The sequence below is a fragment of the Panthera uncia genome, assembly GCF_023721935.1.
Source record: "Panthera uncia isolate 11264 chromosome E2 unlocalized genomic scaffold, Puncia_PCG_1.0 HiC_scaffold_19, whole genome shotgun sequence".
Taxonomy (NCBI): domain Eukaryota; kingdom Metazoa; phylum Chordata; class Mammalia; order Carnivora; family Felidae; genus Panthera; species Panthera uncia.
The window spans coordinates 23,347,881-23,373,015 of record NW_026057588.1 but is presented as its reverse complement, the minus strand read 5'-3'; the positions used below and the strand labels follow the sequence as shown (position 1 = coordinate 23,373,015).

At 35.4% G+C, this 25,135-nt stretch overlaps 1 protein-coding gene across 2 annotated transcripts in view; it reads left to right on the top strand.

Moving 5' to 3' along the window:
* NETO2 (neuropilin and tolloid like 2) overlaps nucleotides 1–25,135 on the top strand; it is a 55,700-nt gene that overhangs the window by 8,078 nt on the left and 22,487 nt on the right. The window contains exons 2-6 of one of the 2 annotated variants that reach the window (XM_049620923.1): nucleotides 4,145–4,201; nucleotides 6,952–7,092; nucleotides 7,769–8,017; nucleotides 11,828–11,851; nucleotides 11,955–12,082. In XM_049620923.1, coding sequence (XP_049476880.1) covers nucleotides 4,145–4,201; nucleotides 6,952–7,092; nucleotides 7,769–8,017; nucleotides 11,828–11,851; nucleotides 11,955–12,082 — 599 coding nt within the window. Of the gene's footprint in view, nucleotides 1–4,144; nucleotides 4,202–6,951; nucleotides 7,093–7,768; nucleotides 8,018–11,827; nucleotides 11,873–11,954; nucleotides 12,083–25,135 lie in introns of both variants that reach the window. The other variant, XM_049620922.1, reaches the window with a different exon arrangement.

Sequence of the window (25,135 nt, the reverse complement as noted above, 5' to 3'; positions counted from 1 at the left end):
ATATGTAACTTATTGGGAAGAATTGTTACCTTCACATTGTTTTATTATCCAAAACCTATAGTCACTCCGTTGTATTAAATGTGTTTACTTGTTTGTTTGTTTTAGTCTTATTTTCTTCTTTTAATAGGTGTAATAATTTCCTAGTAATTCTCTTGAGACTTCTAGGTTTTAAGTAACATTATCTATACATAATAATTTTGTCTCCTTTCCAGTATTGCATTGGCCAGAGTTTCCACTGTTAAGTAACAGTGGAAAGAATAAACTTGATCTTGATTTTTATAGTTCAGGGTAAGGCCTTTAAACTGAAAGCCCTGGGGAGAAGACTCTGCATAGAGCTAATAGGACAGTTTTTCAAAGTAAAAGGAGTAGCATTGAGGACTGGTATTTAACACCTTGAATAGCATCTGTCTTTATCATTTAAGTCTTCATTTTTAAGTCAGGTCTGTACACACATTACAAGGCCTTGCCTAAACTCCAGAACTAGAGGTATGGGCATAAATAATGAGCATTCCCTCTTTTAAGCATCAAATCACAAACCCTTCTTTATGTAATTAAACTGTATGGTTAAGGAGTTTAGAATTTTTATTTTGGCATGGATTTCTACCTTAATGAATTAGTGCCTTCTTGGGTACATTATCTTTTAATTTGAAGTGTGTGGTATTTCTGGATTTGAGAAATTATTGATCCTTTTGGTAAGAGGAAGAAGGGAACAGTGGCACATAGTTGGGGTTAAAGACAGAACAAAGCAGCATGGCACTGCTTCTTATAGTTAAATAATTCCAGTGTTTGGCATTAATGGAGTTTGTTTTAATATCCCAGCCTTGTTATAATAAGCAATTTGCAAAGATCCTATTATACAACTGGGAGGAAACTATGTTTATTATGATATGGAATTTAGAATGATTAGTAGTCACAACTGTGTCACTAAATATTTCTATCCCTGATTGTTATGCAGATTCACCGTATTCTTTATATATCATTTCTATATTCAGTAGCATAGCTCATTTGGTTTATTGAGTTGTGAATATTTTTTTTTAAAGATTTTGGGGAAAAAAAATTGTGAGCCACCCTCTAAATAGAGTAGAAAAGAATAATAGGTTTATTTGGGCTTATAATTGTATTTTTAAAATGATCTGCCTTAGTTGCACACTCTGTAAAATTCTTAAGTCCATATTTTATGTAGCCAAATTATTGGTCATTATGTAATAATGAACTAGCATAGTTCATCCCTTTGCCATAGCTTCACTCTTGCTCTCCTGGATTCAGTTTGTTGATTCCTTACTTGCCCTTTCTGCCTGGCTTTGTGTTACTTATATGCCATGAATTATAAATGTGAGGACTAGTAAATTGTTATGTCTGTGATTCAGGAGGAAAGGTATACTGAGCACAAAATTTTGATCAGTTGTGTATCATCTGAATGATAGCCTTGGGAAGTAGTGTCCTCTAACAAGATACGAATTGATACAAATGGATGTGTTATTTGCTGAATTGTCAGATACCTAATATTACCCTAGGTTTTTCTTTTTGATTACACATATTCTGTTTTTAAAAAAACACGTTTCAATTCTCTGTTCTTCAAACTCTGATCCAGTGAAGAGTTGTGAAGAGTTTGAAGGGAGGATTGATTGTCCTACATAACAGGAGGTCTTCAACACTACTAGCCACCAAAGAAAAGGAAGAGGAAATTAAAGGTGCTGACAGAAGACAGAGGAGACAAAGGTCAGCAAGGATACAGGAAACTAAAGATGAAGATGCCAAGCAATTAGATTTTAAGATGTAAACAACTGAATGGCAAGAATTATCTTTTTACTTTGGTGACTTGGGAAGTAGATACTCAATACATGCTGTTGCGTGACTGTCTACCAGTCACTTAACTAGCAACCTATTCAATGCCCCCATCTCTCTCCTTGCTTTCATCCTGTAAGTCACCAATTACAATTAACTCGACATCTGAATCATGTTATAAATTCTTTCCTCCTTTCCATTTCCACTACCACTGCTCTGCTTAGAGATCTCATCATCTTTGCTTCCATTTTGAATATCCTTCTCCCTTCTCTTTTTTTAAATTTTTTTTTAATGTTTAATATTTTTTAGAGAGATAGAGACAGAGACCAAGCAGGAAAGGGGCAGAGAGAGAGGGAGGCACAGAATCGGAAGCAGGCTCTAGGCTCTGAGCTGTCAGCACAGAGCCCAATGCGGGGCTCCAATTCACAGACCGTGAGATCATGACCTGAGCCGTAGTCGGCCACCCAACTGACTGAGCCACCCAGGCACCCCCTTCTCCCCTCTCTTTAAAAGTTTACCCTTCACACAACCATCAGGATCATTGGTCAAAAACACAGATGTGATAATGTCACACTGTACTTTAAAAACTCACAATGACTTCTCATTATAGTCAAAAGTCCAAACTCTTCAGCATGCTTGTCAAGACTTTTAACATCAGACTTCATTCTATTTGTCACCTGATACACGACTGGTCCTCCACATGCTCATCCTGCTGTATAGAACTCAGAGTTTGCTGACCTGCCATAAGCAAGTGCTCGCCCGTGGTTTTGTCTAAGCTGTTTCTTTCTCTGTATCCTGGGTTGAGGTACTGTAAGGTACAAATAGAATATACCATCTATTTCTGAAATTTTCCCATTTTATTCCTCTTCACCCTCAGCAGAATGAATGGTTCCCATCCCTGCTTCCATTATGCTTTCTGTATAAATCCTGTTAAACTTCTTTTCACCTTGTATTGTAAACTATCATTGACAATAGACTAAAGGACAGTAGTTTCCTGTCTATCATTTATGTAACAGAGTGCCTAGCATGTAACCAGTACTACACCAGTGCTATCATCTCATTTAATCTTCACAACAGCCTTTTGAGGTTAGTGCTACTAGTACAACATCCCCATTTTACAAATAAGTAAACTGAGTTAAAAAGGCCTCACAGGAAAAAAAAAAAAAAAAAAAAAAAAAGCCCCAAAAGAAAAAAAAAAAAAAAAAAAAAAAAGGCCTCACAGCTGGTACACAGCAAAACTTGAACTTCAACCTGTATCCACCGAACTCGTAATGTCCATAGTCTTAAATATTTTGCCGTATTTCTCCCCCAACATCTGTGCATCCTCAGTGCCTGCTATCCTTGACAGTAGGTACTCTGTAAGTGCTTATTGACTGAATGAATAATAAAAATTCCAGTTCACAAGATTTTGAGGCAAGTGAACTTTACATTGAAAGGGACAGAGAAAGCTATCCATGCACCATTCATAAAAATAAAATGTTTAAAAGAATCATCAAAATACATACATACACAAAACAATTCAATGTGACTGGGTCTCAGAAATGTTCAACTCGGGGGGGAAAGCTTCATTTTCTTTTTTTTTTTTTTTTTTTTTAATTTTTTTTTTTAACGTTTATTTATTTTTGAGACAGAGAGAGAAAGAGCATGAACGGGGGAGGGTCAGAGAGAGGGAGACACAGAATCCGAAACAGGCTCCAGGCACTGAGCTGTCAGCACAGAGCCCGACGTGGGGCTCGAACTCATGGACCGCGAGATCGTGACCTGAGCTGAAGTCTGCCTAAAGCTTCATTTTCTAAATATGCTGGCTTTTGTAACACAGGACACAACATAGTTATGTGCAGCTATAAAACATCTTGAATTGATTTCTGGGAGACTGCTGCCCCCTTACTTCCATCTTAATTATAAGTGCTCTCACAATCACTAATTGAACTTTGGTATACTACATTGCAGAGCCAGCCATAGAATGCATGTAAACCCTTTGAGATGGAGTACAACAAATGTATACAATATAGTCTATATTTACTTTATAGTATTTATATAGTAAATATAAATTAGGGCAAACAAAGTTTGTTGCAAAAAAACTGTATTTTTAATCGATCACAAATTGAAAAATGCTGTAAATGCCATACACTATTAGTGTTTGTGTAAATGAGTACAGTATCAATCGTGTTTTTTCTTGGGTTAACTGTGAAATAGTAAATCAGAACACAACATTTAGACCTTAAAAATCTTGAGAATGAATGTTAGCAAGAAAGAGAGGGCTTGATTAATCTTTTTTTTATCATCTGATTTTCCTTAAAAATTTAGTAAGATGATACGGATTCACTTTTTTAACTTTTCTTTTCTGTCATTTCTCTAGTGTTGTTAATAACAATACTTGTAGTCGAAGGGATTGCTGTGGCCCAAAAGACCCAAGGTAAAGTACTTACAGTGATAACTTACCACTTATCCAGGACAGTGGGATGGCTTATAGGAAGGGATTGCAACTTTTGAATACTATTTCCATAGTCCCTCTGGGTGTTCCAATGACCTAAGGCTTTCTGTCAACCTATCAGCCTCAATTTAACTGGGTTCAGCTGCAGTTAACTAAATTGTCAACATAAAGTCTTGCCCTGATTGATAAATTTTTTAAATTGGCATTACTAGTGGTTCCTAGCACACTATGGATTATATCCAGAAATTAAATGAGATTTGTGCTTATCACTCAGCAAAAATAAAAATCCCTTTTTTCAGGGTAGACAAGTGAAATATTTCCATCAGTATCTTATTCAAAGCCCTGTAACCTGTTCTGATTGTCCTTGTTTATGAAAGAAGATAAGCTAGTGTGATTTTTGAACCAGATTTTCATGCCAGGGTTTAATACACTTTCTGATTTACTTTTTATTTTCCTCTAAGTTATACATACATGTGACAAAAATCAAAGCATTCAAAACTTAAGGATGAAAAGGCAGAGTCCTCCATCCTATGCTACTCTACTTCCTTCTCCATGGAGATAACCAGTATTTTAGCTGAATCTTTTGGAATTCTGCTGCGTATTACTAAATAATATGTTATACTGTTAATTCTTAATTATTTCAGTCTTAGGTATTAGATAATGATTTTCTACCACAGAAGATGAGAATTTAGCTCTTTCATGCATTTTCTACCCCCTAGTATATACAAATGTTCTGTTACTTTCCTTCCTTACCACCTGTCTCAGTGTAATTGTGTCGTAATTCTGGTCACCTCTGTATTCAGAATTTACATTAAGTCACTCATGAAACTTTATCCATATGAAAATTTTGTCTTTTAATTTAGGAAATTTTTATTTCCTTTTTTCCTTGTTTAAATTTTTTTTAAGATTTTGTTTTTTTAAGTAATCTCTATACCCCCCATGAGACTCAAACTCCCAACCCCAGGATCAAGAATCACATGCTGTACTGCCTGAGCCAGTTTGGCACCCTTTAATTTCTTAAATTATCTTTCTCTATTTTTTTCTATTCTATCTTTAAGAAACTTCTATTTAGTTATGGGGTATTTTTGTTATTATTTTCTGTTTTCCACCTGTCTTTCTACTCTGTTTTCTTCTCAGTAGTCTCTATTGAGACTTCTTCAACTTCATCCTCTAAACCGGAAACTGGAAAACTTTTTCTTTAAAGAGCCAAATAGATAATATTTAAAACTTTACAGCCTTACAGTCTCAGAAGCAACTATACACTTTTGCTCTTGTAGTGTGAAAGTAGCTATGGACAGTAGGCATGTGAGTGGAAAAGGATGTCTTCCACTGTAATCTTTATCTACAGAAACAGGGCACAGGCCATTTATAGTTCTCTTCATTAAACTTTCTATTAATTTTTCATTTCTTTTATTTTTAGAAGCTTTTTGTTTTCCAAATATTCTTAAAGTATTCTTGTTCTTATAGATATACTCTCTTTCTCTAAGGAGATTAAATGTTTGTGTGTGTGTGTGTGTGTGTGTGTTTGTTTTTGTTTTTTGGTTTTTTTTTACATCTTTGTTTCCTCAGCTTTGCTTTCTTTTTTTTATTCATTTTTCATATTAGAGGATTTCCTCAAATATGGTGATCCCTGAATATCCACTTATTTATGAGAAGAGCACTAAAATCTGATCATTAGCTGTCTGCAAGTGTGGGAAAGACTTGTTAACTGTGGCCCTCACTGGTGAATGACCCAACACTGGGGAATTCCTAAGTCTGCATTCTTGCTTGGGTCTCGATTTCTTTGGAGTGTTTAGAGTCCCTAGAGAGGAAGCTTTCCATTTCCTGCTTAGAAGCTTTAAGGGAGTTGAGCAGGGGAAGAGGCTGGGAATGCCATCCACTGTGTTAACATTCCTGAGTCTCTTTGTTTGCAGGTTGGTCTTGTCACCGTCAGCTGTTCCTGGTGCTTCCTAATGTAGTAACCCTGCTTTTCTGCAAAGGAATAACCTCATTTTCTGATGTGATAGAGTAGCAGCTACCTGGTTTTGTGAAGTAGGGGAGAGTATTAGAAATCAGATTGATTCTAAATACACCTTTACCCAAGCCTCATATTTTTAAAAAGCACAATTTTACCACCACCTGTCAACCCCTGTCCTGCTTCCAGAGATATCAGGCACTGCCAGTTGTTATTGCACCTACGTTTAGACCTCTTTAAAGGTTTATTTATGCCCTTAAAACATCCTTTACTGTTAAGTGGAGTTTGAGGATAGAGAACTAAATACATGTGTTTAATCTACAGTTTTCAACCAAAATCCTTTGTAATCTTTGGATCCTATTTGGCTTTTGTGTTAAACTAAATATAGAGGCACCACAGTAGAGATAAACCCCTGGGATCCTTTTATTTTTATTTTTATTTTTATGTCAGAACTGAATTTTATAGAGTTGTACTGATTTATCAGATTCTCCCACACGGTTTTGCCCTTGTAAAATCTAAGCATTTTATTTCCCTGCTCTCCTACAGGGTAAACTTGTCCTCTAGCAGCAAGTTCTTCTCACCAGCACAGCATACAATCTTACCTTTCTCTCACTTCACTGTGTTGTTTTTTGTGCTAAACTTAGTGGTGGTTCTTGCAAAATTATATACAGTATATGTGTAACATTTAGTGAGCAAATGTGTAGTTAAATTGTGGGGAAAAGAGAATACTATTCTCTTTTGCTGTAATTCATGTTTTAAATGTGATTTTTTCCCTAAGATGGACAAAATATTGGAATCAAGCATGTTCCTGCAACCCAGTGTGGCATTTGGGTTCGAACCAGCAATGGAGGTCATTTTGCTTCACCAAATTATCCTGACTCTTATCCACCAAACAAGGAGTGTATCTACATTTTGGAAGGTATCTGACCAATTTCTATCTTTTAATGGATGAATGTTTACTTTTTTGTAAAACTAAGTACATAGGTAAGATGCCCAGTTTGAGCCAGTTTGAACAAAATCTAAAAACATGTATTTGAATTAAACTCTAGTAATTTTAAATATTTCTGAGTACTGAACACATTAACAAACACATTAACAAACACATTAACAATACATTAACAATTAAAAAATTGAAATTTATAGGAATTTTGAATCTCTTAAAATATAATTCAACCAGATGCGTTGGTATATATGAGAAACTTCTCTGTTAAGACTTAAATTTACTGGCATCTCTTATCATGCTTTATGCAAACTTATGTCCATAGTTACATTAGTTCATTTCTTCTGTTTTTCTATTCATTGTATATTGTATCTCATGTACTCAGCATTAGCTTTTCTACTGTAATTTTAAATACATTTAACTAATTTAATGAACAGCATATGCCAAAGGGAAAGATTGCTACAGTTCTACAAAGTAGCATTGCTACTATTGATATAAAATATAACATCAGTTATGAATTTTATACATAACAATCCTCAGTATGATGCTCCTCTGTGAAATAGTAGGTAGTTGTTTTGCTTTCCCCACTTTTGTCAGGACATTTATTACTTTTCTTTGTTTGTGTTGCCCTGATTTGCTTGCTCTTATTTTCTAGCTGCTCCACGTCAAAGAATAGAGTTGACCTTTGATGAACATTATTATATAGAACCATCATTTGAATGTCGGTTTGACCACTTGGAAGTTCGAGATGGGCCATTTGGTTTCTCTCCACTTATAGATCGATATTGTGGTGTGAAAAGCCCTCCACTAATTAGATCAACAGGGAGGTTTATGTGGATTAAGTTTAGTTCTGATGAAGAACTTGAAGGACTGGGATTTCGAGCAAAATATTCATTTATTCCAGGTAATGAAGTTATCTTTTCAGTGGGTCTCACTCTGGTTTTAGAATCTTATGTATATAAAAGAGAATTTAGTCAAGTTAGTCAAATTAAGGTTTTAAAAAATTAACAAGGCCAGAGGGAAATCACTCTGTGAATAAATAAACCCAAAAATTGGAAATAGAACTATATCACTTGAATTTGAAGCATTTCATAGATGGTAACACATTTTTCTTAGATTTATTTATGTTTTATAGTGTTTATCAAGGGTGAAAAATCAAGATAAATACACTTTAAAAATAATACAGCAAATTGTCTTAATTTCATAATCCTTACCAAAAATTATTTTGGCAGCTTTTTGCATTGGAATGATTGAATTAACCCCTCATTTGAATAAGTAGTCTCTAAGAAGTATTGAGCAATAGAAAAAATATTGCTCTGCACTTGGAGGTGAAAAGATCTGGGTTTGAATCCTTTCTCTGCTACCTAATAGCTATAAGACTTTAGGCACAGTTGTGCCTGACAGTTGCTATTTGTCAAATGGGAGTACCTGATGTATTAGTTCCCTAAGGCTGCCTTAACTAATTAACTACAAATTTAGCAGCTGAAAACAGTGGAATTTTATTCTCTTGAGTTCTGGAGGGCAGAAAACCCAGGAGCGCCACCTTTTTTTCCGGGAACTCTAGGGGAGAATCCATTCCTCACCTCTTGTAGCTTCTGGGGGCTGCCCCAGCGTTCCTGGATTTGTGGCCACATCGCTCCAGTCCCTGCCTCCATGTTCACATCACCCTCTGTTCTCAAAATCCTTAACTTAGTCACATCTTTTGTTTTGTAATATTCAACTTTTTTTTTTTTAACCACATAATATTATCAGGTTCTGAGGATTCAAATTAGGGTCTCCATTCAGCCCACTCCACCAGTCTTCCCTATCCTGTGGTATGTATAAACACTGTGAGAATTGTAAAGCCTCTCTGGTGTAAAACCATGCATATCCCTAATACGGAAACACAAAGATCTACAAGTTATTGCTCCTGTCTTCAAACAACTTAGAGACTGAAACAATGAAAAAGTAACATCAATTATATAATCTTTTTGCTATTATGTTTTTGTAAGAAATTTGTTAATTAAAAAACACATATATCTAAATGAAAAAATATCCATAATCTTACCATCTTCTATATAAAAAACCACTGTTAACAATTTGGTATGTATCCCTTCAGATATTGTTCTGTATCTCTTTTTGTCTTACATAACTGAGACCATGTATCTATATTACCTGCTTTTTTTGCCTAAACAACATAATCAACTTTTTTTTTTGTCAGTAAACATTATGGGAATTTTTAAGCATTGTTTCAATATTTATGTTCTCAATACCAAAAGGATAACATTTTTAGAAAGTAAAATTTACCTCTAGACTTTTATTTTTTAGGACAGTTTTAGGTTCCCAGCAAAACTAAGCAGGAAGTACAGAGTTACCATATACCTCCAACCCCGCACAAACACAGCTGCCTCCATAATCAATATCCTGCTCCTTGAGTGGTCCATTTGCTACAGTCAGTGAACCCACACTGACACAACATCACCCAAAGTTCATAGTTTACATTGATTAGGTTCACTCTTGGTGTTGGGTGTTCTGTGTGTTTAGACAAATGTATGACAATGTGTGTCTACCATTTCAGTATCATACCAAGTATTCCCACTGCCCTAAAAATCCTGTGCTCCGCCTATTCATTCCTCCCCCTAGCTCTTGGCAAGCACTGATCTTTACTGTCTCCATAGTTTTGCCCTTTCCAGAATTTAAAATAATTTTAAATAATTACAGAGTTATCAAACTTAATTTGAAAGTTCATATAGGACCTATATACACCACACTGCCAGAATGAAAAAACTGCTAGTTTAAAACATCTCAGAATCTTTAAATAGCCTGCAAAACCTATTTCAATCACAGTTTATTGTATTTAGCTGGGTGCTCAATTCTTGTTAAAATTGTTTTTTATTACAGATACTTTATGCATGGTTACCATATTGGAAAAAAAAAGTAGGGGAGAAACTTTTAGCTTGAGTATACATCTCAGACTTTTCTTTTTTAACTTAATAAACTAAATCAACCTTGCTGAAAGGGGTCAGTGACATTTGAGCTCTTTTGCAGAGAAATATCAAAGACAAATTTAATTAAACAGCATTGGAGTAAAAAGTCATAGGAACTACCTGCCAGATGAATCAGAGTTTATTCATGTGTAGGCAAGAATTCTAGAATTTTGTCATTATTGCACTAAAATTTCCAGAATTATCCCAGTTGCTACTTCCAGGAAGTAGCAATACGTTAAGAGTCCTCTGCCTCAACAAATATCACCAATAGCTTAAAGAATTCCATTTAAAACATACTAATTTCTCATTAGTAGTAGTAGTAATCTTCTTGATTTTATTGATCCCTATTGAAAAATTTATTTTATAAATATGATTTTAAATACCTAGACACAACCATAATTAGCCAATTATGCATTACCTATTTATTTTGATATTTTTTTCTTCAGTGGTAAAACTGTGGCATCCTTACCCACATTATAAAGGCAACATGGTGGTAGGGTAAGAAAAATTGTCTGGAGAATTGCAATCTAGTCCTGACTTTGCCATTATATATATGGTCTAAGAAAATCATTATCTCTCTCATTCAGTTTCCTCATCTATAAAATAGAATATTACATAGTTTTCCTGATGTTGCTATAATTAGCCTAGTGGGTGTAGAAATTCTGAAGTACTATAAAATCCTACACATTTTCTTCTAATTTGTCTATATTTTAGCCACAATCCATATAAAATTGCTCTCATGATACATAAACTAATAGAAAAAGAGCTACTTTTCTTTAAAGTGAGAATCTTTACATATTAAAAAGCCTGATTTTTAATATTTAAAAACAGTATTAAGAGCATTGTTTTTGACTTTTTTTTTTGTTTCAGGTATTCTAAACCAGTTTGTAAAGATTTGATTCATATTTAAGATTTTTTAAGCCTTTTTGACACCAAAATATCGTTACTTCAGTTAATTGGTTTAGTTCATAAAAACAAATACCCGACCAGTTAACTTTAATCAGTTATTTGATATATGCTGTTGGTTCTCAGTCTTCTATGAACTACTTCATAGGGCAGAATACCCTGTATATCAGCTAGTCCTTTTTTCCCTGCCATTTTGAAAACACAGCTCACTAGCTACTTCTTTGTATATGTGTTGAATTACAAATAACTTACAAAATTCACAATTTTAATCCTTTTTAAGTGTACAAGTACATGTCAAGTACATTTATTAAAATGTTGTGCAGTGGTCACCACTATCCATTTCCAGAACTGTTTTGTTAACCCAAGCTGGAACTCTGTATCCATTAAACACTAACTGTCCATTCCCCCTTTCCTCCAGCTTCTGGTACTTACTGTCTCTATGAATTTGACTAACCTAGGATTCTCAGGGTTCATCCATGTTGTAGTTTGTGTCAGAATTTCATTTCTTTGTTAGGCTGAATAATACTCCATTGTGTTGTATATACATTCATTCATCCCTCAGTGGACTAGCTATCGCAATTGACAGAGAGTTCTGAGTTTCCAGGTGACATAAATAAGTTATTCATGATGGGATCAGAAGTATAAATATTAGCATTTTAAAAAACATTGCTCCTATAAACAAACACCTAAGCATGCCCAGAAACAGTGATCTGTAATCTACACCAATGAAAGCTTTCTCTTGCTCTGCTATTAAATTAGCATTAGATAGAACTTAAGACATTAAGCCTTAAAGTAACTAAACTATCTCAATGCCAATGACTTTCTTCTTTTTTCTGTTACAGATCCAGACTTTACTTACCTAGGAGGTATTTTAAATCCTATCCCAGGTTTAGTATATCACCTCTTTTTCCTCATGGCATTTTGATCAGTCTTATTTTCCTTTGAACATCATTCAACTTTTCTTTCTAGATTGCCAGTTTGAGCTCTCGGGAGCTGATGGAATAGTGCGTTCTAGTCAGGTAGAACAAGAAGAGAAAACAAAACCTGGCCAAGCAGTTGATTGCATATGGACAATTAAAGCTACTCCAAAAGCCAAGGTATTATTATGTACTGAGTCACTTTAGAAAAGAACGTAACAAGACATTGAATTGCATAATATATTTTTTTGATTCCTGCAGATACTTACTATTGTATAAACTGATACTACAAGTTTTTAAAAATTGATTTTATTGCAATCAGATTGGGCATCACAGCATTATTATAGTTAAGTAAACTACAATATAAATTCAGGAATATCACACAAATTTTGAGATTCTTAAAATCTCTGTATTCCTAAGTGGAAAGTACAAGTGTTGATCCATACGATCATAGATTCTTAAAAAAAAATGTTATAAGGAGGAAAAATAGACCTCAAGAGGTTGAAGTGTCTTATCAAGGTTCTCAGAGTTGGTCATAGTGTCAAAACCAAAACACAAATATAGTGAGTCTCCGTTCTGTGTTCTTTCTTTCCATGCTGTCTTGTGCTAACGATGTAGCACTATGATTGGAAAGTACCACAGGGAAGGATGTTTTTAAATAACTCTGACAGATTGAGATTGGTTGCTAACTACTTTTGCAAAAAAGCTTTTAATTTATACTTCTAGGAATATTCACAGTTAAAATTATATTTAATGTGGATACATGTGAAAAGAGAGGGTGAGGATAAGAGAACAAACCTTTAAAGAATTATGAAAATCAAATTTAGAGTTAAGGTAATATGATGGATTAGATTATATGAAAACTTACCTGTTACAAAACACCTAGAAATATTGGGTAAAATACAACAGATACTCTTTTAAAAGCATAGGTAAGATTTCCAAAGATAATTCTTAATGGACTAGAAATGAAGAGAGATAACTATAAACCAGAGTAATAAACTGAAAACTGAAATCGATGGTACAAATGCCTCTTGCTGATTTCAGTACACTCTGACTATTCACCGGAAGACATGCCAGGAGCTTGGTGTTAACGGCCACGGTGAGACAGAAAAGGCCTGGGGTTTGTGTTTGTGAGATCCCTCACATAAAGCTGGAACTCTCAAAGAGAGATAATTGCTATGAAGTGGTAGATTAGAAAAAAAACTCCCACTAACATGGGTTGATAATGAAGAAGCTTATCTTTCCAGGCTCAGTCTCAGGGATAAGGCTGGGGTCTCCCCTAAAATTTTTACCTAGAAACCTGTTTATATTAGAGGTTGGGATGTATGTAATTTACATTCCATGCCCAATCCAGGAACCAGTTAGTCTAAAAATTAACAAAATCGTCCTGACCTCAAATAACCTTTTTATAGACACCGGGCAAAAATAAATACAAAATAACCATGGAGGCTACAGGATTGCCACCAGTAAAATACCGCTGAAGGTATGCTCACAACCCAAAATTAGAAAACAAGTAGAGCTTGGGTGGTGCAGTTGGTTAAGCATCCAACTTCTGCGGAGGTCATGATCTCATTGTTCATGAGTTTGAGCCCTGCATTGGGCTCCATGCTCACAGCTCAGAGCCTGGAGCCTGCTTGGGTTTCTGTGTTTCCCTCTCTCTCTGCCCCTCCCCTGCCTGTATTCTGTCTCTCTCTCAAAAATAAACATTAAAAAAAAAAAAAGAAAAAAAGAAAACATAAGCAGACAACTCACCACAAGTGAATTAGCAGGCATAACAGCGAGGAGTTTCTTAGATCCTTAAGAACGTAAGTGTTTTAAGTATCTTATAAGAAGGAATCAAAAAGATGAGAAAGAAAAATGACCCAAGTACACTTTTAAAATAACCAGGTAAAACTTCTTGAAGTAAAAGGTATAGTTATTAAAGGATAGATCTGAGAAAATTACCCAGGGGGTGGGGTAGTGGCAGTTTATCAAGAAAATGTTAAAGCTGGGGCACCTGGGTGGCTCAGTAAGTTCATCCGACTTTGGCTCAGTTCATGATCTCATGGTTCATGAGTTCAAGCCCCATGCCAGGCTGTAGCTTGGAACCTACTTCCAATTCTCTATCTCCCTCTCTTTCTGTCTTCCCCTGCTCATGCTCTCTCCCTCCATCTCTCTCTCTCTCTCTCTCTCTCTCTCTCTCTCAAAAATAAATAAACCAAAGAAACAAAAAGAAAAGAAGATGTTCAAGCTGACAAAAAACATTGACACAAAGTGATACCCAAAGCAATAAAAAAGTTTTAATTGACACCTACCTATATTGGCCACCATAGACAATGAGACATCTTTAAAACAACTAGAGATAAAAGAGAGGTATCAGAATCCTTAACAGCAAAATAGAAGCCAGAAGATACTAATGTCCTTAAAGTGCTAAGAAAAAAATAACTGCCAACCTAAATTCTAAAATTCAGTACTCAACTATCATTTAAGAATATGGGCAAAATTAAAATATCTCTGAGCACAAATAATAAATGGACCAAATACTACAGTTAAAATCCAAGTGTATCCTGTTTTAGGATAACTATGGAAAATTTTGAAATAACAAAAATAGAAAAGAAATAGCACAAATACCAAAAGATATCTGATATAGCTATTAAAATACAAATCAAGAATGTCACCAATTTGCAAGGAAGATAATAATTTTAAATTTTATCTATTAATATGGCCTCAAAATGTACAAAACATGAATTGATAGTTGCTGAGCAAAACTGACAGACCCACAATTATAGTGGGTAATTAATTTCACCTCTCAGTAATTAAGCATACAAAAAAATTAGTAAGGCTCAGAAGATTTAAATAATGCAGTATGCCTGATAAGACATGGTACTTTACTTCCAACATCCAGAAAATAAGCATTTTCTACAAGCATGCATGAGACATTTATAAAATCTGATCCATACGCTAAAACTAAAAACAGAAGTCTGAAATATGTACCAGTGCTTAGTTTCATGCAGAGCATCCTCTGACAAAAATACACATAAATTGGGAACCAGTAACTAAAAGATACCTTTAAAACCCTTATGTTTAGAAATTTAATAATATGCCAGCTAGTATTTAATAGGTCACAGAAGAAATCAGGACATAAATTTAAACAGATTTAAAACTCAGTAATATTGAAAATACTACATATCAAAATGTGTGGTATGCAGCTAAAAGTACTTTAAGGGAGTTTTATAAATGCTTATTTTAGAAGAAAAAAAAGATTTAAATTTAATAAGCTAAGATTCAACTCAAGAAGTTAGAAGAATGACCAGAGGAATCCAAAGAAACGGTAATAATGAAAGCAGAAATAAACAGTATTTTAAAACAAAGTTATAAAAAGAATCAACAAAACCAAAAGCTGGCCATTTGTAAAAGATTACTATAGACACACCTCTGCCAAGATTGATTTAGAAAAAAAGACCTAAATAATATTGAAATGGAAACAGTCATGAATCATCTACAGCAGAGATTAAAAACCATCATAAGACAAACTATGAAGAAGACCTGCTAAACAACAACAACAAAAAACCTGAGTGTTTCTTAAATAAATGACAAGGTAGGAAAACACAGCAGTAGAATCTACACATTAAAAGAAATATAAAAGTCAAATGAACTTGTGTGTTCAAGCAAACTGTAAAAGAAGGAAACATTAAAAGACATAAGTCTGAACACTGGTATTTGATAATGAAGAATTTGGTTTGATAATAGTACTGAGATTATTTTTTAAGTGGTCAATAGCAATACACCTAGAACTGTTGACGTGTGAATCTCTCTGGGATTTGTCTCAGTATGTGAGAGGCAGAAGCGGGAGGGGTATTACAGTTCAAGCAAGACTGGCTGAATTAATAACTTAGGAGATGGGGCATGAGTTTAGGATACTATTTTGTCTGCTTTTGCACATTTGAAATTTTCCATAATCAAACTGTTTTAGACTAGATGATACTAAGAGTAATTCTTTGCTGATAAATTTGCAAACCATCTAAATGGACAGTTTCCTGAAACATGTGTGTACATACGTATTTACATACATATATATGTTTACCAAAATTAATTAAATAGAAAACCTGAATAAATCTTACCAAATTATCAAAATTGATTTTTTACTTAAAATAGGTAAACAGAAAAATTGGTCGGGGTGCCTGGGTGGCTTAGTTGGTTAAGTGTCCAACTTCAGCTCAGGTCATGATCTCACAGTTTGTGAGTTCGAGCCCCACTTTGGTCTCTGCGCTGACAGCACGGGGCCTGCTTGGGATTTCTCTCCCTTTCTTTCTAAATAAATAAATAAATAAACTAAAAGAAAAAAGAAAAATTGGTCACGTTAGATTTTACCAAATAGTCAAGGAACATGTTACATAATAAAAATTGAAGAAAAAAGAACATTCCCCTAGCCTGTTCTATCAGAGCTAAATAGCATGAGAGAATTATACACCAGGATTATTTATAATGGTTTTGTTTTAAAAGTCATGACCTAGAAATTGTTGGACAGTTTAATATTAGAAAATCAAATGATATAGTTTCCCATATTAACAGATTAAAGGAGAAAATCCAGTTATCAATGGATGCAGAGGAAATATTCAGTGAAACTTAAAACCTATCGATAAAAAAACCGTTGGTAAGTCCAGCATAGAAGAATGTCTTCAGCATGATGAAGAGTATCTACCAAAACCCTAATTCAAACGTTGTAATTAATGGTGAAACCTTAGAAGTATTTCCTTTAAAGTCAGGAACAAGTCAGGAATGTCTGTTGTCATTGTTTTATTTGCTAGTGTTCTGAAATCCTGGTTGGGGCATCAAAATGAGAGAAAAAAAGTTCATCAATTATAAAGATCAACTGCTTTTCTCTACTAAAGCCAAAAGCAGTTAGAAAATCAAACTTTTTAAAGCACTATTTACAATAAGAACAAATCATAAGGTACTAGGAAGCAAATTTTTAAATTGAAATGCATAAAAGAAGGCCTACAGAAATGGGGGAGAGAGGGAGATCATTTTCATGGATGGGAAGATTCAGTATCACAAAAATGTTCATTGTTCTCTAATTTATCAATTTAAAGTAATTCCATTCCAAATCCCAGGAGGGCTTTCTAGGGAAGTTGGCAAGCTAATTCTAGAATTCACATAGAAGAGGAAAGCATTCAGAAGAACCGTAACAGTTTTGAATAAAAACAAGTGGAGATACTTACCCTTCAAGATAAAGTTGTGGCAGTTGGATAGAATGCATTTGTCAGTGGAATATACAAACTAATAAAATTGAGTTAAGTATCTAAAGGTAAAACTACACATATATGGTGGTTGCCAGAGGGGAGGTGGGTGAGGGAATAGGTGAAGTAGACAAAAGAAATTAAGAGGTACAGACTTCCAGTTATAAAATAAATAAGTCACAGGCATGAAAGGTATAGTATAGGGAATATAGTAATACTGTAATAATGTTTGGTGACTACACTTACTGTGTTGAGCACTGAGTAATGTATAGAATTGTTGAATCACTGTATTGTACTCCTGAAAATATTATAATAAAGTGAGTCAAATGAATTTTTTAGTTTCCCAGTGCATCTAAAAGTTGTTTTACACTGTACTTTGATCTGTTAAGTGTGCAATAGTATTATGTCTAGAACAACAGTGTATGTGCCTTAATTCAAAAATACTGTATTGCTAAAAAATGCTAATAACCAGGATATGAGCTTTCAGTGAATCATAGTCTTTTTGCTGCCTCGATATTGATGGCTGCAGGGTGGTGGCTGCTGAAGGCTGCGGTGACTGTGACAATTCCTTAAAATAAGACAACAATGAATTTGCTGTGATTGACTCTCCTTTCAAAAATGATTTCTCTGCAGCATGCGATGCTGTTTGGGAGCATTTTACCCACAGTAGAACTTCTTTTAAAATGGAGTCAATCCTCTCAAGCCCTCCCACTGCTTTATCAACTAAATTCATGTAATATTCTGAATTCTCTGTTCTCATTCCAATAGTCTTCACAGCATCTTCACCGGGAGTACACTCCATCTGAAGAAATCACTTTCTTTGCTCATCCATGAGAAACTTCATCTGTTAGAGTTTTATCATGAGATGGTTGCAATTCAAATATAATAATACCAAAGTTTGAAATAGTGTGAGAATTACCAAGTGTGATCCAGAGAGACAAAAATGAGCAAATGCTGTTGGAAAAATGGCACTGATAGACTTGCATCATTGATGCAGGGTTGCCAAAAACTTTGAATATGTAAAAAAAAAAAAAAAAAAAAAAAATGCAGTATCTGTGAAGCAAGATGAAATAAGGTATGCCTCTCTTTTTGTGGAAAGGCCACTGAGAACAATGGACTGGAACACTACTTGCACACTTCTTTTGTATATATTTTTATAAGTGGATTTTTCTGAAACATCACCCATTAACTAGTTTACTCCATATTGAGTATTCATGGGTTAGGGTGGTCTTTAACATGTTTTCCTTTAACTTTCTTATATCATCTGTTTAGTCATTTAGTTTAACACAATTTTATTTATTATTTCTTTTAATGTTTATTTTTGAGAGAGAGAGAGAGGGACACAGTGTGAGCAGGGGAGGGGCAAAAAGAGGGAGACACAGAATCTGAAGCAGGCTTCAGGCTCTGAGCTGTCAGTACAGAGCCCGACACAGGGCTTGAACCCACAGAACGGTGAGAGCATGACCTGAGCTGAAGTCCGACACTTAACTGCCTGAGCCACCCTGCTGCCTCAGGAGGTTGAGTGTCGGACTTCAGCTCAGGTCATGCTCTCACCGTTCGTGAGTTCAGGCTCCACATCAGGCTTTGCGTTGACAGCATGGAGCCTGCTTCAGATTTCTCTGTTTCCCTCTCTGTCTGCCCCTCCCCTCCTTGCTCACTCTCTCTCAAAAATAAACATTAAAAAATTGTTTTGAAAAAGTAACATTCTCCAATATTCAGTATTCCAAATAACACTCCTAAGAATTTATGAATCTCGAATTATTTCTTCATGAAGTACTTCAAAGACAAGGTCTAAGAAATATTAATTTCTTAAACATTTATTTTTTACCTTTTTAAAAGAGAGTACATGGGCAAGACAGGGAGAGGGGCAAAGGGAGAAAGAATCTTAAGCAGGCTCCACACTCAGTGCGGAGCCTGACACGGGGCTCAATCCCACAACCCTGGGATCATGACCTGAGCCGAAATTAAGGGTCAGACACTCAACTGAGCCACCCAGGCAACCCTAATTTTCTTAAACATTTAAATAATTATTAAATATTGTCACATGAAAAAATAAAAACTATTACAGGAATAGAGGAAGCCTCATGTTCCCTTTAGCTTTCCTACATACCCTTAGTTCGAGTTTTATAATTTCTATACAATTTTGTATTTTCATATTTATGTACTATAAAAATATATACTATTCTGTATATTTTTAAATTTTTTATCAATTGTAGAAATAAATCACCGTTCTCTTTTTAGACATTTAATTTGTTTTCACATTTTAATATATTAAATAGTACTGCTATAAACATTTTTGTATTTTCATTATGCCCATGTATGATGACTTCATTTGGTTATATAGCTAGAAGTGTAGTTTTGTGTTGTAGGACATGACCATCTTTAGCTTTACCAGAGCATGCCAAAGGCTGCCAAAGTGTTAGTGGCAATTGATTCTTTTAAGAGTATTTTCATTACTCAATCCTTGCTGACACTTGGTCATATCAAGTAACATACAGTCAAATTTTTTGACCGATGCTCAGAGTCATTTGACAGCCACCATAATCAAGAACCATTCCATTACCCCAATGAAATTATCTTGGTCTCTTCCTTTGCAGTCAAAACCCGTCTTTAATCTTGATCCCTGGCAACTAATTATCTTTTACTGTTCTATAGTTTTACCATTTCCAAACGTCCTATAATTAGAATCACACAGTATGTATGAGTCTGAATTCTTTTGTTTAGTATGATGTGCTTGAGATTCTTCTGTTATTACATGTACCAGTAGTTCATTTCTTTTACTGATGAACAGATTTTATGATGTGGATATACTATAGTTTATTCTTAACAGCTGAAGAACATGGGGACTGTTTCCAGTTTTTTTATTATTGATAAAACTTCTATACACATTTCTGTACAGGCTGTTTTGTGTAAACACGTTTTTAATTTTTCTGGATATTCATCCAGGAGACTGCTGATTCACATGGTAGCTTTATAAGAAACCACCAAGCTGTTTTCCAGAGTGGTTATATTGTTTTGCATTTCTTTCCACAAGGAATGTTACCAGATTTTCAATTGCTCTACGTAAGTTCTAAGCACTTGGTATTATCAGCTGTTTGTTTGTTTTTTTTTTTTTTATAGTTACTCTAATGAAGATATAATGCTATGGGTTTTAATTTGCAAATTTGCAATGTCTAAATCTTTAGTGGTGTTGGCTATGCCCATTTTAAGACTGAGTAGTTTTCTTACTATTCACTTTTGAGTTCTGGGTTAAGTCTTTTGGCAAGTGATATACAAATATTTTCTCTCAGTTGGTGGCTCTTTTTACTCAACAGTGTCTTTCACAGAGAAAAAGTTTAATGCAGTCAAGTTATTCATTTTTTAATGAATTTTCCTTTAATGTATCTAAGAACTCTTTGCCTGACCCAAAGTCATAATTTTTTCCTATATTTCCTTCTGAAAGTTATATAATTTTATATTTTTATGACCCATTTTGAGTTAATTTTTGTATAAGGTATTGTGTATAGCCCAAGGTTTGTTTTCTTTCTTTCTTTCTTTCTTTCTTTCTTTCTTTCTTTCGCTTATGGATGTCTGACTTTTCCAGCACCATTTGTTGAAGACTATCCTTTCTCCATTATTGCTTTTGTACCTCCGTTAAAAGAATAATAATAACTTCATTTGTAAGAATCTATTTCTGGGCTCTGTTCTGTTTCCCTGGATCTGTGTGTCTGTCCTTTTGTCAGTTCCACACTGTTTTGATTATTGGAGCTTTAAAGTCTACACTCTGGCACTCTACAGCTTCCAGTATGGTGCTGAATGGGAGTTACCTTGTTATTGATTTTGAGGGGGAAAGCATTCAGGTTTTCACCATTAAGTATGGTGTGAGCTCTGGGTTTTTGTAGATACCCTTTACCAGATTACAGAAGTTCTGCTGTTTTTCTAAGATTTTCATCATGAATGGATGTTGATTAACAGATTAAAGTGATCATGTATCTTCTCTCTTTTAGTCTGTTTATAATGGAGACTTATATTGATTCTTCATAATTTAAACCAGCCTTGGATACCTGGGATGAACCATATTTTGTTGTGATTATGTAAAAGTATTACCATTTTTCTATGTTGCTGGATTAGATTGGCTAATATTTTATTGAGGATTTTTGCATCTATTTTCTGGAGTGATGGTTCTGATACCATTTCCAACTTGTGGGCTTTTTTCCCTTATACCACCAAGCAGTTCTCAGACACCAACTGGGTGTCCAGTGATTCAACTCAGTTCTGACAGTATCTACCCTGAGATGGCATCAGATTCCTAGGGTTAGGGGCTCAGTCCCACAAGTCTGGCCTCCACTTCAGATGCCATTCTTATATCCAGGTTGTCACCTGTGCTTCTGACCAACTGGTTATAAATCAGAGGTTTCTATGAGCCCCTTCTTGAGTTTGATTAATTTGCTAGAGCCACTTAGAAAACTCAGGAAACCAGTTTGCTTACTTAAATTGCCAGTTAATTACAGAGCATATTAAAGGATAAAAATCAACAGCTAGATGAAAAAATACAGGTGAGGCCCTGAACAAAGGAGCTTCTGTACCCATGGAGTATGGGGTTTAGCACAATGGCATATGGAAACATTCTGGTTCACCAACTTGAAAGCTCTTGAAACCTTTTCCTTTTGAGTTTTTTTATGGAGGCCTTATTACATAAGCATGGCTAATTAAATCATCGGCTGTCAGCCCTGGCCCTCTCTTCTCCCTAGAAGTTGGGGTGGAACTGAAAGTGTAAACCCTCAATTCATGGTTATTTACCCCAGTGACCAGCCCCCATCTTTAGGGGATTTCCAAAAGTTACCTAACATAAATAATTGTTGAAAGGGCCACAAGACACCCATTTCAACTTTATGGCTCTAGAACATTTTCAGGAACTGAGGACAAGAGACCAAATACAACAAAAGATCCTCCCATTGCTCCTATTGCTCAGGAAATTCCAAGGGTTTGGGGAGCTCTGAGCCAGAAACAGAGATGAAGATGAAATATATATATTTTATTATAAAACACAGTATGACAGCAGAAATACTGATCAGTAGTTTCCTTATGTCTTTGGTAAGAGAATTGGCATAACTTTTTCCTTGCATGGTTGGTATAATTTAACCGTGAATTCACCTAGGCCTGGAGCTTTTTTTGTAAGGTTTTTAACTGTGAATTCATTATTTTTGATAAATGATATGGCCATTCAGGTTACATATTTTTCTTAGAAGTGTTTGGGCAGTTTGTCCCTTTTAAGGAATTTGTCCATTTCATCTGAGTCATCTGATTTGGGGGCATAGAACTGTTTACTGTATTTTTTTTTATTGTTTTGTTTGAAACATTTTATTTCTAAGTAATCTCTACACTCAACATGGGGTCGAACTTACAACCCCAAGATCAAGAGATGTATGCCCCACCAACTAAGCCAGTCAGGCACCCCCTTTTTTCACTCTTCTTAATGTTGGTAGGGTCTGTAGTGATATTCTCTTTTTTTCTTTCTTTTTCTTTTTAAGCTTATTTATTTTGAGAGGGAGTGAGAGAATCCTAAGGAGGCTCTGCACTGTCAGCACAGAGGCTGATGCAGGGCTTAAACCCATGCATGAACCATGAGATCATGACCTGAGCCAACATCCAGAGTCAGATTCTTAGCCAGCTGAGTCACTCAGGCGCCCCATCCTCTTTTTTTTTATTCTTGATGGTTTATATTTATCCAGATATTTTACCATATCTGCTTCCTTTCATTCATAAAGTTCTAGGATTCATTCTAGTAGCCTTTCTCTTTTACCTAAGAACTTCCTTTAGGGGTGCCTGGGTGGCTTGGTCCGTTGCGTGTCCAACTTCTGGCTCAGGTCATGATCTCAAGGTTCATGAGTTCCTTCTTGTGAGTTTGAGCCCTGCACCTGCTGACAGTAGAGAGTCCACTTCCGATCCTCTGTCCCCCTCTATCTCTGCCCCTCTCCTGCTTGTTCGTTCTGTGTCTCAAATAAATAAATAAATAAATAAATAAATAAATAGCTTCCTTTAGCATTTCTTTTATAGCAGGTCTGTATACAGCAAACTCTGAGTCTCTTACATCTTCACCCGGGTGTGTTATTTGCCCTCGTTCCTGAAAGAACATGTTTGCTGTATATAAAATTCTAAAGTTTACAGGTTCTCTTTTTCAACATTTAAAAATTTTGATGGACTGCCTTTGGCACTGATTTCTGAAGAGCAATCCACAGCCATTCAAATTGTTCCCTTCTACAAAATGCATCATTTTTCTCTGTCAGTTCTCAAGTCTTTGATTTTGATTTTTGATGTGTGTAGGCCTTGGTTTTTGTTTGCTTTTATCCTGTTTTATGTTTGCTGAGCTTTTTGAATCTAAATTTTTGTCTTTCACTAAACTTGGACAGTTTTAGCAATTATTTCTTCAAATATTTTTTTCTGTAAGAATCTCTTCTCCTGAGACTTAAGGGACATGAATTTTAAGCCTTCTGAAATTGTTCCACAAGTCCCTGAGGCTCTGTTCATATGTTCTCAACCCTTTTTACTCAGTATCTCAGATTCTCAGGAGTCCTCTTCCATTTTACTGACTTCACTCTGCCATCCCCATTCTCCTATTGGGCCCATACAGTGGATTCTTTTTTTTAGTTTCAGACATTGTATTTTTCAATTTCAGTTCTAAGATTTCCACTTGGTTCTTTAACAATTTCTATTTCTCTCCTATAATCTGTCTACTCCTTTAGCGTTTGCCTTTACCTCACGGAGCATGTTTATATTGTTGCTTTAAAGGCGTTGACAAGAAAAAATTTAAAAAAATTTAAAAAAAAAAAGGGCGCCTGGGTGGCTTGGTCGGTTAAGCGTCCAACTTCGGCTCAGGTCATGATCTCGCGGTCTGTGAGTTCGAGCCCCGCGTCGGGCTCTGTGCTGACAGCTCAGAGCCTGGAGCCTGTTTCAGATTCTGTGTCTCCCTCTCTATCTGCCCCTCCCCTGTTCATGCTCTGTCTCTCTCTGTCTCATAAATAAACGTTAAAAAAAAAAAATTAAAAAAAAAAATAAAGGCGTTGACAGTTCCAATATCTGGATCCTGTTAGGATTGAGATCTGTTGACTATTTTTTCATTTCAGAATTAATCCCATTTCCTGGGTCTTTATATGTAATTTTTTATTATGTCTTGAATATTTTCAATATAACATTGTGAGACTCTGGGTCCTGTTAAAAATACCTGGAAAATGTTGGCTTTTGTTATTATTTATTTTATTTTTGTCAGACAGTCTACCCAGTTAGATTCAGATTGCATGTACCATGTCATTTCGTGTGGGTGGTGGTTCCAGCATTTGTTGAGTTTTGGGGGCCTTTGCTGTGCTGTGGAGGCTTACCCAGGGGATGTCCTGCTCAGGTACTTGAATTTGGTTTCTCAACATCTTTGTCATGTTTCTTTAGTTCTGTTTCATGAATATGCAGGTAAGCCAGATAGGTATGCCATGAATATGTAGGGAAGCCAGAATTAGTGCTTTTTCTTTAGTTCTCTGCTCTCCAAGACTCCTTCACATTCTCCAGATAACGTTTCCTTTTCTCATTTCCTCTTGTGGCCGAAAAGAAGTTTCTTCAGTGTTTCTGCCTCCTGACCTGTGAGTTTTGAGTGACTAAGAGAGAGAGGGGGAAAAATGGGGTGGGGGAACTCCCTCCCTCCACACTCTCTTGACATCATCATATTCTTTTCTTAGTTCTGCTAGTTCAGGAGATGGGATTTCTCTTGGGGTTTCAGTTGCTGCTGTAGCTGCTGCATGCAAATCTGTGACTGGTGCTGACCCTGGGCAGAGCTGGTAGAGTGGGAAAAACAAACCAGACACACACACACACACCCCTCATCCCAATTTCTTAGTCTTCTGGCTGGAGTGCTTTCTCTGAGTTCATTGTCTGTTTTTTGCTGTGAGTTCCATGAATCCGCCCAGGACACAAAGGAGAAAGAAAAAACTGAATCTCACCTCCTTTATGGGTCATTCAAGTTTGACTTCCTTCAAGGCCCATCTTTTAC